At 49.5% G+C, this 15140-nt stretch overlaps 1 protein-coding gene across 15 annotated transcripts in view; it reads right to left on the bottom strand.

The window, feature by feature from the left end:
* KMT2D (lysine methyltransferase 2D) overlaps positions 1–15140 on the bottom strand; it is a 126054-nt gene that overhangs the window by 45157 nt on the left and 65757 nt on the right. For 13 of the 15 annotated variants that reach the window (XM_082212290.1, XM_082212299.1, XM_082212297.1 and 10 more), the window contains 13 exons: positions 14955–15002; positions 14264–14503; positions 12296–12442; positions 12091–12207; positions 10333–10469; positions 8061–8244; positions 7252–7332; positions 4941–5057; positions 4426–4602; positions 2398–2488; positions 1539–1774; positions 810–883; positions 122–172 (listed from right to left, as the gene is read on the bottom strand). In XM_082212290.1, coding sequence (XP_082068416.1) covers positions 122–172; positions 810–883; positions 1539–1774; positions 2398–2488; positions 4426–4602; positions 4941–5057; positions 7252–7332; positions 8061–8244; positions 10333–10469; positions 12091–12207; positions 12296–12442; positions 14264–14503; positions 14955–15002 — 1700 coding nt within the window. The remainder of the gene's footprint in view (positions 1–121; positions 173–809; positions 884–1538; positions 1775–2397; positions 2489–4425; positions 4603–4940; positions 5058–7251; positions 7333–8060; positions 8245–10332; positions 10470–12090; positions 12208–12295; positions 12443–14263; positions 14504–14954; positions 15003–15140) is intronic. The other 2 variants (XM_082212298.1, XM_082212300.1) reach the window with 2 other exon arrangements.

The following is a 15140-nucleotide window of genomic DNA, read 5'->3' as shown; positions in this document are numbered from 1 at the left end:
AAGAATCCTACACACGAAGGCAGCACAAATAATTTGGATTTTTCTTGGCGCAGGAACTAGTTCCACAGACAATTACACGGTGGTTCCCTACCTACCGGTTACGCCACTGCCCTTGGCTTACCTTCTGCACCTTGTTGATGCGATGGGCTGCCCGGTTATCTTTGGCCTTTTGCTGCAGAGAAAAACCCAAAATGAGAAAGGATGGCAGGAAAAATGCCCTCACCCCAAGGTTGGACCAATGCTCCTTTCCTAAATCACGTAACTGGCCACTTTTTTTAAAAAAAAAAGTGTCATCATTTCACTTTGATTTTACATAGAGAGATACCTCGCGTTACGAACTTAATTTGTTCCGGAGGTCCGATCTTAACCCGAAACCGTTCTTAACCTGAGGCGGGCTTTTGCTAATGGAGCCTCCTGCTGCCACCACACGATTTCGTTTCTCATCCTGAGGTAACCCGAGGTACTACTTCTGGGTTAGCGGTGTTTGTAACCTGAAGCGTTTGTAACCCGAGGTACCAATGTATAAGATAAAAGTAACTTAAAAAAAGGTAAAGGACCCCTGGACGGTTAGGTCCAGTCAAAGGCGACTATGGGGTTGCGGCGCTCATCTTGCTTTCAGGCCGAGGGAACCGCCGTTTGTCCACAGACAGCTTTCTGGGTCATGTGGCCAGCAGGACTAAACCACTTCTGATGCAACGGGACACTGTGACTTGCAGTAATTTGTAGAGTGTGAATTAATTTATTATTTCTTACACACAGGAGGCCATCCCCTTGAAATAAACTGAATCCTGTATTCACGGGCCACTTACCAAGTATGGGGCTTTGTCTGGGGCCGGCACCTTTCTCCAGAGCTTCATGATCTGCTTGCAACGACTGGACCAATCTGTGGAGGGATGGGGGGAAAGGAGGAGAGAGAACAGGGCTTACATGCAGGCCCAAGACCCTCCAGATTTTGAACACCGGTTTGATATAAAGCTGAGGGAAAGAAGGCAAAGTGACAGACAGAAGCTTCTAGAAAGGCCAGTGTGGTTTCAAGACTGTTTGAGACCCACATACAAATCTGTGCAAATCCATCATCAAGTCCGGACGCTGAGGTCCAGCTCCGATGGCCTTCTGGCGGTTCCCTCACTGCGAGACATGAAGCTACAGGGAACCGAGAGGGCCTTCTCAGTAGTGGCGTCCTCCCTGCAACCCACAGCACCGCGTCTGTGCGGGTCACGATTCAGCGCTTCTGCACATGCGCAAAGTGCGATTTAGTGCTTCTGCGAAAGCACCAAAACCGAGGAGTACCGTTCCGGTACTTCCAGGTTCAGCGCGGTGCGCAACCCGAATTCACACAACCCAAAGTGTCTGTAACCCAAGGTATGACTGTAATATAATAATTTATTATTTATACCCTGCCCATCTGGCTGGGTTTCCCCAGCCACTGCGGGCGGCTTCCAACAAAAGATTAAAAATAGATTAAAACATCAGTCATTAAAAACTTCTCTAAACAGGGAGAAGAGAGAGAGAAACAGAAAAAGAAAGAGCCTACCCACCTGGGTAGTCTTGCTTGAGGTTGGGGAAGTTCATGTTGGCATAGAGGACGGGCGAGATGGTGGAGAGCTCTCCCAGCTCTTCATCTTTCTCCCAGCGCTGCAAGCTCCGCTGGTTGTACGACAGCCCGTCGCTCTCCCCCTCCGTGGTGGGCGTGGTGGGGGTGGACGCCGCAGAGCTGCTGGCCCAAGGGCTTTCTGGCTCACACTGCTCAGGGCTAAAGAAGCCACTCCTCTCCCTACATGGGCGAGGGGGGAGGAAGCAGAGAAACAAGGCGTGTTGGATAAAAGGTTCGGGGATACCGGCTAGATGGAATAGGTAAAGGTAAAGGGACCCCTGACCATTAGGTCCAGTTGCGGCCGACTCTGGGGTTGCGGCGCTCATCTCGCTTTACTGGCCGAGAGAGCCGGCGTACAGCTTCCGGGTCATGTGGCCAGCATGTCTAAGCCGCTTCTGGCGAACCAGAGCAGCGCACGGAAACGCTGTTTACCTTCCCGCCGGAGTGGTACCTATTGATCTACTTGCACTTTGGTATGCTTTTGAACTGCTAGGTTGGCAGGAGCTGGGACTGAGCAACGGGAGCTCACCATGTCGCGGGGATTCGAACCGCCGACCTTCAGATCGGCAAGCCCTAGGCTCTGTGGTTTAACCCACAACGCCACCCACGTCTCTTTGGATGGAATAGAAGAAGTGCCTAAACCCAAGGGGTGGGGGGAATCCTTCCAGGTGCAGTTGGAGCCCAACTTCCACCACCACCCCAGCCATCACAAAGAAGATCAAGAATGAGTTGGAGCCCAGCAACATCCAGAGGGCTCCACCGCCGGTGGTCTAAGAGAGAAGACGCCAGTGCGGGTGACCTACCTGCTATCAAGAAATGGGGACTGGCAAACCCCTGAGTAGGTCTCCATCGGCACAGCGGGTTGAAGGGGCCCAAGGGAGACCCCGGCGCCACCTAGAAACAAGAAGAGATGGATCACAGAGCTGGAATCAAAGAGGTGCTTCTCCTCCCCACTGTTAGGGTGCGAGCTGCAAACTCTCAACGGGTTCCTTTCTTCGTCTCAGCAGAAGCGACTCAGAAAGTCTCCCTGCATCTTCGCAGCAGCAGAGTCCGGTGAATTCCCAAGACAGGAATAACACCCTCACCTTCCCAATTCTCCTCTAAAGTCTTTTATTATTTACAAGTTGCATATAGCACAATGGGTCTACGTATAAAATAAGAAGCAGAGCGATATACAGATCTCTGCTCCCTCCAGGCATCCGGCCAGAGCGACAGGCTCACGGACACCTCACATCTTCTGGCAGGCACACGGACCATCACTGACTGCCTCTCACACTACTGCATCTCTCCTCCTCCAGACTAGCCCTGATAAGGACACCTGTGGCCGGCCAGAATTCTGGTTGCTAAGCAGATGTTGCCAAGCGTGCCTCAAGGATGCGTTTCAAGGCCGTGCTTCAAGGCTTGTTTCAAGCTTATTTTGGCAGCGCACCAAAACACCCACAACCCCAAAGACACACTGCTTTCTGTCCGGCAGCAGTTTCACGCAGGGCGTGTTGCCAGTCCCGCCGGGGATCAAACCTGGAACCGTCAGTACAAAAGGCACACAATCTACCACCGAGCCGCAGCCCTTTCACAAAAAACGAAGGCTTCCAAGCACACAAAGTGCAGGTGCTTTGGGCTGAAGTGGCTGAAGTGCTAAAAAGCCCGTAAAAAACAAACAACCCATTTGAACACTTATGATGTAGCAACAAAACCACCACCATGCAAACCACCCAAAAACTTGCCTTGCCTGGTTACTTGAATAAAATTCTCATATACCACATGCAAATACCCGCTTCCTATTTACTAGCCAAGTTGAAATAACTTCTTTCTATCTACCAGCCCTAGCGATGTACTATAGCTATGGCTGGCTGATATTATTGAAAAGGTCTGAGTATAACGGCTGCCTAAGTCCAACACCAATAGTTTGCCTAAGTCCAACACCAATAGTTTGGACATCACAATGTAAGGTAAAAAGGTAAAGGACCCCTGGAGAGTTAAGTCCAGTCAAAGGTGACTCTGGGGTTGCGGCGCTCATCTCGCTTTTCAGGCTGAGGGAGCCAGCGTTTGTCCGCAGACAGCTTTCCGGGTCATGTGGCCAGCATGACTAAAGCACTTCTGGCGCAATGGAACACCGTGATGGAAACCAAAACGAATGGAAATGCTGTTTACCTTCCCGCCACTTGTGTGCTTTCGAACTGCTAGGTTGGCAGGAGCTGGGACAGAGCAATGGGAGCTCACTCCATTGCAGGGATTCGAACAGCCGACCTTCTGATCAGCAAGCCCAAGAGGCTCAGTGGTTTAGACCACAGCGCCACCCGCGTCCCACGTCACAATGTACAGAGCAGATAGAAAGAAAGCTCAGCTGGTTTTCATGTTGCATCGCCACTTATGTGATATTTATTTTATTTTTGTATGCGGCTAGGATATTTTTCAATACTTAGCAACATAAAAGTAAAGGTAAAGGGACCCCTGACCATTAGGTCCAGTCGTGGCCGACTCTGGGGTTGTGGCGCTCATCTCGCTTTATTGGCCGAGGGAGCCGGCATACAGCTTCCGGGTCATGTGGCCAGCATGACTAAGCCGCGAACCAGAGCAGTGCATGGAAACAACGTTTACCTTCCCGCCAGAGTGGTACCTATTTATCTACTTGCACTTTGACGTGCTTTCGAACTGCTAGGTGGCAGGAGCAGGGACCGAGCAACGGGAGTCCTAGGCCCTGTGGTTTAACCCACAGTGCCACCCGCTTCCCGGAACATAAAAGTAACATTAAGCAAAACATCTGAAGGGGGCGGGAGAGGCAGAGAGGAAAATGTGACTCGTGGCCCACCAACCTGGGCGTGGAAGCTCACCTTGCAGGAAAGGCCTCTGGCCCAGCTGCGAGCGGCTCGGGTCCCGAAGGCCTCCGGCCTCAGCTTCCGCCCCAATGCAGTTGAGCTGCTGCTGCTGCTGTTGCTGCTCTCGCTCTGCAGACCCCAGGACGTCTTTGAAGAGCTGCTGGACGTCCTTGCTCTCCATTTTGGGCAGCTCTGTGGGGAAAAGGGGGCGGGAAAGCCACAGTGGAACGACAGGCGGCAAAAGCCCGTCCAAGAGAGCAACCACCTCAGCCGGGTGGAGGAACCCATCGGTCTCCAGTAAGGGCAGGCTAAATTGCAAGCGGGGGAGGTTAAAATAGAGAGAGGTGCGCCGGTTATGGAGCAGCGACCGCGCTTCCTTTTCGTAGCCGCTAGCATCTACCCCTCATTCTAGAGCGGAGAGGAAGCCGAGGTTTCCCGACTCCCGGCCTCTCCCTTGCTTTCCACAGAGGGGTAGATCCTTGGCAGGGAGATGGGGGGGCAGAAGGGTCTATTCAAAGGGCCCGCCTGACCTTCAGTGGGGATTTTGTCAAGGTCGGAGCTGAGCACCCCCTCCCCCGGGGGTGTGGCTGGGTTCTCGGCACCTGTAGGGTCTGGAGAGGTCTTGGGCACCATCTGCTCTTCTGTGCCTGCAGGAGCAAAAACAAGAAGACCGCCGCCAAGCCCATCAGCGCAGGGACAGGGAAGGTGCCTGCGCTCCCAAAAACGCGCCGGGAAGGATCATCTCCTCCGCTGGAAGCAGGGAGATAAACCCGCCTCGCTACACTTGCAGCGATACGGGAAGCAACCCGGGTAACTTTGCTTCCACCTCGCTTGCAGCTTGGCATCATTACCATGGCAGCTGACACAGGCCAAGGAAGCAAGGCACTCCCTTCTGACGTTCCAAGTAAAAAAACCAGAAGCCTTTCTATTAGGAATTATAGGTACTGACACTCCAAAGGAACAGAAAAGACTATGTATGCAACAACAGCAGCACGGATGCTACCAGCCCAGAGATGGAAAGAAGGAAGAGTGCGTACCAAAGAGGAATGGCAAACTAAGCTGTTAGACTATGGTGAAATGGCAAAACTGACTCAGAGACCAAGAAGACAAGAAATTCAAGAAAGAATGGGGAAAGTTTATAATTTATTTAGGAGATCACTGTGAGCAGATGATAACGTTAGCAGGATTTTAATCGCACTTGTAATGTAACAAATATGTACTATGGACAATATGAATAGGTACAAAACATAGACTATGAAATAATATGCAGTTGGGAATGTTGACAATAGAACCCATGGGGTGGGGAGTCTTGAGATTCAGAGAAATCTCATTTTATGGATATGTATTTGGTGTTGTAATTAATTTGTATTGGTAGAATCAAATAAAAAATATTTCAAAAAGGGAGGGGCCATTAGCAATGGCAAGAATCAGGTGCTCTGATACGGGGCTACTCTTCGACTGATCTCTGCTCCTTTTTGCATCAGCGGAAAATTCCTCCCAATGAGGGTGGGCTGCTGGGAACATGTTACGGCCGGTGCTTCCCTAAGTGACTCCTTTTGCTGTGTGTTGCCTTCCCGACGGAATCAAAAGAAGAAGGGAGGAGAACACTAGAGCACACTGCATAATTCCAATTATTATAAGATTATGTCAGCATTGGAAAATACGTGCAAATTTATTTTACTGGATATCATGGATTTGGGGACGCAGCTCTCATCGGTACCTTTTAAAATTTGCATCACATTTCCGGTTTTCATTTTAAAGTTTATTTTAGCAGCATTTTAAGCAGTACTTACTTCCCAGGGCATTAACAGCAATTCCCCAACCTGGTTTTGGGCGAGGCAAATAGCTTTGGTGGGGGAGACCTGGAGTGTGCCGTTAGGAATAAGAGGTCCAATAGAATCTGGGGTACACCATACTGACACAGGTGGACCAACATGTCTGACCCAACACAGAGCAACTCGAGTTTCTCAAAAGTGCAAGGAAGTGGTCACTTCAGAACAGGGACAAGTCCCTTCCTGGCACCTTCTACGGTCAGTTTGCCACAACTGGATTTAGACAATGTAAATCACAGGGTTTTGAACATGCCAATTAAAATGTGAGCTCGTTTACACACAGCCACAAAATTTATTCACCTCATATACACAAGGCCTAAAAAACCAGAGCATTATCAGGGTTCGGGGAGACAAGACTTAACCCCGCTCTGGTTGACTTTTGAGATTTTAGGAAAGCAATTTACAACTAAAGGTAAAGGACCCCTGGGCGGTTAAGTCCAGTCAAAGGCGACTATGGGGTTGCGGACCTCATCTCGCTTTCAGGCCAAGGGAGCCGGCGTTTCTCCACAGACAGCTTTCCAGGTCATGTGGCCAGCATGACTAAACCGCTTCTGGTACAACGGGACACTATGACGGCAGCCAGAACACATCGAAATGCCGTTTACCTTCCCGCCGCAGTGGTACCTATTTATCTACTTGCACTGGCCTGCTTTCGAACTGCTAGGTTGGCAGGAGCTGGGACAGAGCAACAGGAGATCACTCCGTCATGGGGATTCGAACTGCCAACCTTCTGACTGGTAAGTCCAAGAGGCTCAGTGGTTTAGATCACAGCGCCACCCGCATTCCCACCTTTGACATAGTCACCTTTGACTGGACTTAACCGTCCAGGGGTTCTTTACTTTTACCTAAACCACAATTACATTACACTGTGCAGATTAACACAGGACTAAATGTGCTAAAAGAAGCTGCTTCGTGTTCTTCCTAGCAACCTAGCACAGCCCCGTCATAAGGCAGACGCATACCCCCCCCCCCCCCAGCTTTTACGCTCCTCTGAAGAACTCGTACTCACCGGTATTTTCAGTCTTGGCATCAGCAGTTTTCAAGTTGTTTTCTGGGGCTACTGCCTCCCTGCTGTCAACACATTCATCCCCTGGAAGAAGAGGGTTTTTTGTCAAACCAAGGTCTAGGACTGGCGGCCAAGCTGACCCCAAAGATGTGGTGGGCAACTGGAAGCGAGCATCTTCTGCTTACTGCCAGCAGACCAATGGATTCGCTGAACGCTTTAATCTGACGCCGGGGCAAATGATTGAGGCGTATGTGGCTAGACATCCATCAAACTGGGATCAAGCTTCGCCTTGTCTGTTGTTTGGTTATCGTGAAGTGCCCCAGGAAAGTTTTGACTGCTCTCCAACCGGTGAGGGGCAAAGGTAAGTTCCTGCACTTAGCCAGGAAGAACCAGATGCACAAATATAGGATGGGGGACACCTGGTTTACTAGCAGTACCTGTGAAAAGGATCTAGAGGTCTTGGTGGACCTCAAGCTTTCTATGATCAACAGTGTGATGCAGCAGCAAAAAAAAAAAAAAAAAAACTCAATTCTAATAAATCTACTTCAATCAACTAGAGATCTGTTTACTGAGGGTAAAGCCTGGGTACTGAATCCAGTTCCTCACCTCTTGGGTTACACAAAGCTGTGTAACTTGGCTGAGCTGAAGCTCAGGTAGCAGAATGTTCGGCTTTTTTTAATTGCTCTTGCTTCTTTTGAATCTCAGGAGTGTCTGGTAAGTTATTTCAGCTTATGTCTTTATATGTTCTGCCCTTGCACTTGGAGACCTTTGCATTTCAAGTCACTGCCAAGTCGAATAAGCACAGCTCATACCTTTGGGCTGAACCGAAGGGTCTTTCCCGTCCACTGGTCCTTTCTGAAGCATGGTGAAATCCACCTTGGGCCTGGGAGCCCCCTGGCCAACGGGAGGGTGGGCAGTTCCATCCCCACCCACACCGCCGGCTGCCAGCAGTGCCTTTCTGCTCAGGTCTAGGAGGGCCTTTCCAAAAAAGGCTTCCTGTCAAAAGAGGTGAGAGAAGGAACCGAAAGAACAGAATGAGATGGTATATTCCGAGTAAAAAAACTGGGCCTCCCTGGAAAGCTAACCTCCAACCCCTCTGGCCCAAAATGAACAAAAGCACACACCCAAAGTCTATTTGCTCATACAGTGGTATCTTGGTTCTTGAATGGCTTGGCTCTAGAACATACAGTGGTACCTCTAGATACGAACGGGATCCGTTTTGGAGCCCCGTTCGCATCTAGAGGTAAATGTATCTAGCGGCGGCACGTCTGCGCACGCGCGTGTTGCTTTTCTCCGCTTCTGCGCATGCGCGTGATGTCATTTCGAGCATCTGCGCATGTGCAAGCGGCGAAACCTGGAAGTAACACGCTCCATTACTTCCGGGTTGCCGCAGAACGCAACTCGAATGCGCTCAACTCGAAGCGTATTTAATCCGAGGTATGACTCTATTGGCTCCCCAATGCCGCAAACCCATAAGTGTTCCAGTTTGCAAATATTTCTTCGAAGCTGAATGTCCGGCGCGGCTTCTGCTGGGAACAGGAAGCTCTTGCAGCCAATTGGAAGCTGCGCCTTGGTTTTCGAACAGTTTTGTGAGTCAAACGGACTCCTGGGATGGATTAAATTCGAGAAACAAGGTTCCACTGTATTAGGCAAAATGAATTCCTATTTTTTCTCCCTCTAGTCCCTTTGGAGGAAATTCTGCGCTTGCCAGACCCACCCCCCACCCCCACCCTTGGGAATGAATTGCAAGAATGAAATTGTATCTGTAGGCTTGACACAGTATTACTGATTAGCAGCAGCAGCAGCAGCAGCAGCAACTCACACAAATGGTAAGGTGTTGTTATTCTCCATAGCCGTCTTTTAAAGATAAATTGCCAAAAGACAAGATTCCACAGCCTAATTAGACTATACTGTCATTGGGTTGCTGTTTTTATTTTGATGATATATATATACAGTGGATGCTCGGACTGCGAACGTGATCCGTGAGGGAAGCACGTTCGCAATCCGCAGCGCCGTGTCTGCGCACGCGCAGGTTGCAATTTGGTGCTTCTGCGCATGAGCAAGCATCGAAACCCGGAAGTAGCCCGTTCTGGTACTTCCGGGTTCGGCGCGGTGTGCAACCCGAAATCGCACAACCCAAAGCGTCTGTAACCCGAGGTATGACTGTACTGTGGTTGCATGTTTTCATTTTCTTCTGTGAACCACCCTGAGGCCTCCTGTATAGGGCGGTACAGACCTCCGGAACGAATTAAGTTCGTAACTAGAGGTACAGTGGTGCCCCGCAAGACGACTGCCTCGCAAGACGGAAAACTCGCTAGACAAAAGAGTTTTCCATTTTGGAGGTGCTTTGCAAAACGAATCTCCTATGGGCTTGCTTCGCAAGACGAAAATGTCTTGCGAGTTCCTGCGGGTTTTTTTCTCCTCCCCCCCTTTTTCTAAGCCGCTAAGCCGCTTATCAGTTGATCCGATAAGCTGTTAAAAGCTGCTAGAAGCGCTAATCCGTCAATGGGCTTGCTTCGCAAGACGGAAAAACCGCTAGACGAAGAGAATCACAGAACGGATTCTTTTCTTCTTGCGAGGCACCACTGTACCACTGTATATAAATTCAATCAATCAATATTATACATTTTGGGTTAGGGGTCTGTACCCCACTTCAGCCTGTACCTCACCTATATAAGTATTATTCAGCAACTCTAATAAGAGTAAGAGCCATCTGACAGTGGAACGGTCTACCTTGGGAGGCTGCGGACTCTCATTGGAAGTTTTTAAGCAGAGGTTGGGTGGCCACCTGTCCTGGATGCTTTAGCTGAGATTCCTGCATTGCAGGGGGCTGGACTAGATGAGCTGGGGGGGTCCCATCCAACTCCGAATATTCTATTATTCTACTCTGCTTTTGCAAACCTTCAGTCTGCAACTGAACATCTCACCGCACAACTGTCCACAACTTCCCCCCCCTTCCCAGCTTGGACAGCAGAGCTTCCGAATGAAACCGAGAAGCAAAACGGCACCTGGACGCACTTAAGAGAGAAGCGTTTTCTCCTCCGGTCCACGAAGGTAACCAATCAACCGGCATGTCCCTCTTACCTGAAGGTAGGCAGGGAACATGTCCTCCAGCTTGCTCTTCTTCCTGCCCCGCCGTTTCTTCTTCTCGTCACCCTCAACCACTCCCTGCTCAGCAATGCCCTCTGCGGGGACTTCAGCAGGCGGGTTGGGTTGAGCCCCTGGCGTGGAGGCAAGTTGGAGCAGATATGAGCGTCTCTTTGAATTTCAGATAAGCAAGGCTGGGAGCAGCGAGCAAACCAGCTCTCCGGATTTCAGGCTACTTTTACGGCTGCGGTGGGGAACCTGCAGCCCCCTCCAGAACGGGCTAGACTACCACCCCCATCGGGTTTGAAACTGACAGCCTGCTGCCCGTTGAAAGAAAAATATATGAAAATGATGTGCCGTTGGGATTTGACAGCCAGTAAAGCAGCAAAAATGTGCAGAACCAGTTCAAATGTGTGTTGGAAATGTAAAAAGAAAGAAGGTGCTTTCTATCGTATGTGGTGGTCATGTGGGGTGGTAAAAGCATTCTGGGAAATGATACACAACTGGGGGGGGGGAAAGGTTTAAGATAATTTTTGTCAAAAAACCAGAGGTTTTTTGTTAGGAAGTATAGGTGTGGAACTACCATAAGAAAAGAAAAGACTGTCAAATAAAAATGTATTTGATAAACATGATGTATAAATCTTTGTTTCTGTTTTCTTTTTTCTTGTTTTTACGTCGTGATGGGGTTTTTTTGTACTTAACTTTGTTATACCTACCTTCATTGTATGTTTTTATTTTAATAAAGATTTATTTAAAAAAGGAAAAGAAAAGACTGTTTATGTATGCAATGACAGCAGCAAGGATGCTTTTAGCCCAGAGATGGGAAGAAGAAAAAGTACCGACCACAGAAGAATGGCAGACCAAGCTGATGGAATATGCTGAAATGGCAAGACTGACGGGAAAGATCAGAAACCAGGAAGACCAAGTATTTGTGAAAGACTGGAATAACTTTTTAACATATCTGAGAGACCAGTGTAAGCAGTTGAAATCACTGGCAGGAATATGATGACACTTGTAAAGTAACATGAACTCTGGATATATATAATAGACAGACTACAGTAAAAGATGCAGGGGGGGGTAATTTAGAAACAGAACCCATGGAGGGAGGGAGGTCTGAAGGTTCGAGAGAAACTTTTCCTGGTTTTTGTTTTGTTTTGTATGTACAATCTTCTGCATGTTTGAAAACTTGGTGCAGCTAACTAATTAGATGCAAAAAGCACCTCATTTCAATAGCAAAATTTTGGATGTGGGATTCTCAGACTGTGGACTGAGACATACATGGAAAGAGTTTTGTTTTCAAAGACATATCCCACTGTTAAGATACTAAAATAGGAAACAACATCCCGTACCAACCCAAGCAACAAATAAAGGTAAAGGTAAAGGGACCCCTGACCATTAGGTCCAGTCGTGACCGACTCTGGGGTTGCGGTGCTCATCTTGCTTTATTGGCCGAGGGAGCCGGTGTACAGCTTCCGGGTCATGTGGCCAGCATGACTAAGCCGCTTCTGGCGAACCAGAGTAGCGCACGGAAACGCCATTTACCTTCCCGCCAGAGTGATACCTATTTATCTACTTGCACTTTGACGTGCTTTTGAACTGCTAAGTTGGCAGGAGCAGGGGCCGAGCAAAGGGAGCTCACCCCATTGCGGGGATTTGATCCGCCGACCTTCTGATCGGCAAGTCCTAGGCTCTGTGGTTTGACCCACAGCGCCACAATGAATACGAGGGAACAAAATACACAAGCAGTGCCCTTACCCTCCTCTGGATGTCCCTCAGCACCTGTCGACTCGCGAGAGGCTTCTGCCAAGGCGGCCGAGCCCTTTTTCAAGCGGGTGTGGGATTTCCGCTGCCGCACCATGAACCCTCCGATACCTGTCCCAGGGCAGAGGAGAGGCGAGTCAACAAGACGAGAAGGGACCATTTCTGCTCCAAAGGCCTGGCCCAGGCACACAACACTCACCTGGGCGATATGGCTTCCGCTTCCGCTTCTTGACCTCCTCAGAGTCTTCCAGAAGACCCTTCGCCAAATCGGCCTCGGCTGCGGCTTCCCTCTCCGGGGTAGCAGGGGCTTCCAATTTGATCTCGCACTCCATGTGTTCAACGCTGACTGCAGGCGGACAAGGAATGAGAATATGGGTGAATGCAATATTCCTTACCCAAAGGAACCTCAGTATAATTTTCCCCATGGAATACGATTCCGCACGAGCAATAGTCCTCCTTTCTGTTGCATCACGCATGCGCCTTTGTGTGCTGTGTGCAGGCACCTAACTGAACTCTCACATACATTTGCACATGTACACACACACACACACACACACACAACTTGCCAACCCCAGGAACAGTATGTGGAAGGTTACCAGATAAGTCTCTCTCCCCTGTATTCCTCCTCAAATAGTTCCCAGGTCCATAAAAGCAACACTTCTGGACTTTCAGTTTCCTGAAATTTGGGACCTTGGACAACTTGATCTACAAAAGCAACCCACATTTGCTTCTACCCCACTATTAACGACCACCACCTAGACTTCTGCATCATATATGCTCCACCACAACAAAAACTTTCCCACACTAGTCAGTTTCTAGAACAGGACACCTGTGCTGCCTCCCAGATTACAACCAACCTATAAACATATTCATTCTCAAGAGATTACGTAATACAGATTACAAGCAGTGGTTGATCTAGCATGTTGGTTTGGTTTTTTTTACCAAGTTTGGAAGAGGAGGAACTGTGGCTCAGTAATAAGATCCAGCTTCCACCTCCCCAAAACCACCAGTTTGGAGAGTTCTTCATTGTGCAAGGAAGTACCTTGGAGTCCCCAGAGAACCGCATTCTAACTTGTATCACCACCCAGGGTTGGCAGTACTGACTAAATGGATGACAATATACATATATATATCAGTACTGCACTATAGGTATAGGTAAAGGTAAAGGGACCCCTGACCATTAGGTCCAGCAGCGGGCGACTCTGGGGTTGCAGCGCTCATCTCACTTTATTGGCCAGCATGACTAAGCCGCTTCTGGCAAACCAGAGCAGCGTACGGAAACGCCGTTTACCTTCCCGCCGGAGTGGTACCTATTTATCTACTTGCACTTTGATGTGCTTTCGAACTGCTAGGTGGGCAGGAGCAGGGACCGAGCAACGGGAGCTCACCCCATTGCGGGGATTCGAACCACCAACCTTCTGATCGGCAAGTCCTAGGCTCTGTGGTTTAACCCACAGTGCCACCCGCGTCCCAGTATAGGTATACTGGAGCTTTAATATTAATAGTATTTGCTTTTGTTGTTTGCTTGCTTGCCACCCATCTGACTGGGTGTCAGGGACCGTGCTGAGGAGGGCTGCACTGAGGGAGAATGGTGGGAGCCACCCCCTCCTCTTGATCCTAATCCTGAATCTTCCCAGGAGCAGGAGAACAGTATAGATTTGGAACAGTGGTTTGCAGAGGGGCGTAGTTCAGAAGGCAGAAGCTGGGAAATACTGGATGGGGAACGGCTAGCAGAAGAAACGCTGGAAGAGAGGGGTTAACAGATTCACTGTCTCTGGAAAGCATTCATCCACTCTCCCCAAGGTCAAGGAGAGCTGAGAAAGTGGCAGAATAGAAAGCACAGAGGGTACAAACTCAGGTTACGAGACGTAGGAGTGACGTAGAGGGGAGTGACCTTAATTGGGAGCACCGCCATGCTAGAGAGATGCATTGTGTTGTCTCTTGCTGTGGTTATTAAAGATTCTAACTGGCAAGATGGCTCATTTTCCTTTGTTCTGCTTATCTACTGCCACGGGGGAGGAAGCCGATTCTGACACTGCGTTGCCCCAGCCATTCTGGGCAGCTTCCGACAATGATAAAACCAGAGTAAAGCACCAAACAATGAAGAACTTCCCTCCACAATACTTTAACCCCACACTCCCTCGAAGGTGGTGGGGATGGAACAAACCTTCAGCTTTCAGGATCTCGTCTCCCTCCACGTCGCCCTCCTTTTTCTCTTCGGGGCCCAAGGGGTCAACCCCATCCAGCACACCTTCGCCGTTGAGCGCACCCAGCGGCCGTGGCGTCGTCGGGGTCGTCGGGGTCTTGCGCGGCCGGCGCTTGTGCAGTGGAGACAAGGACAGGTTCCGCAACACCGCCATGCCCGTCTCTGTCAGCCAGACGCCTTCAAAGCGAAAATACTGGGGCTCTGTGGGGGAGAGGGTGACACTTGGCAGGCAGGGCCAAACCAGCATGGTGCCACTGTGCAGCCTTGTGGAGAACCGGCCTCAGCATTAATTTCTTCCCCTCCTTTCATCCACTACATACCCCCCTTTTCTTTTTTTGACATCCCCCCTACAGTTAGAATCATAGAGTTGGAAGAGACCACAAGGGCCATCGAGTCCAACCCCCTGCCAAGCAGGAAACCCCATCAGAGCACTCCTGACATATGGTTGTCAAGCCTCTGCTTAAAGACCTCCAAAGAAGGAGACTCCACCACACTCCTTGGCAGCAAATTCCACTGTCGAACATGTGAATTACTGACAGCAGTAATTCAGAAGGACCTGAGCCTACATTTATTCCAGGCTCAGAAATAAGATCAGCACAGTATCTGGGTGCAATGCCTGAGATTATAGAGCGCAAATGAGAAAGAAACTTACCCGGCTCCTTGATCTTCACCGGAATAATTTCTGGAGGGGGGACCGGAACTTTAAACAGAGAGAGAGAGAGACCCCCAAAAAGGGATGTTAGAAAGGGTATGTATTCAGTATTTTGTGTCTGTGTGTACTTCCCACAACATTTAGGACGGGTAATTCCATTTTTATAAGAGTATCTACTTAAAGCAG

Source organism: Podarcis vaucheri, assembly GCF_965113315.1.
Source record: "Podarcis vaucheri genome assembly, chromosome: 2".
NCBI classification, from domain to species: Eukaryota; Metazoa; Chordata; class Lepidosauria; order Squamata; family Lacertidae; genus Podarcis; species Podarcis vaucheri.
Note: the sequence above shows the minus strand (reverse complement) of the source record. Positions and strands in the feature narration are given on the sequence as shown.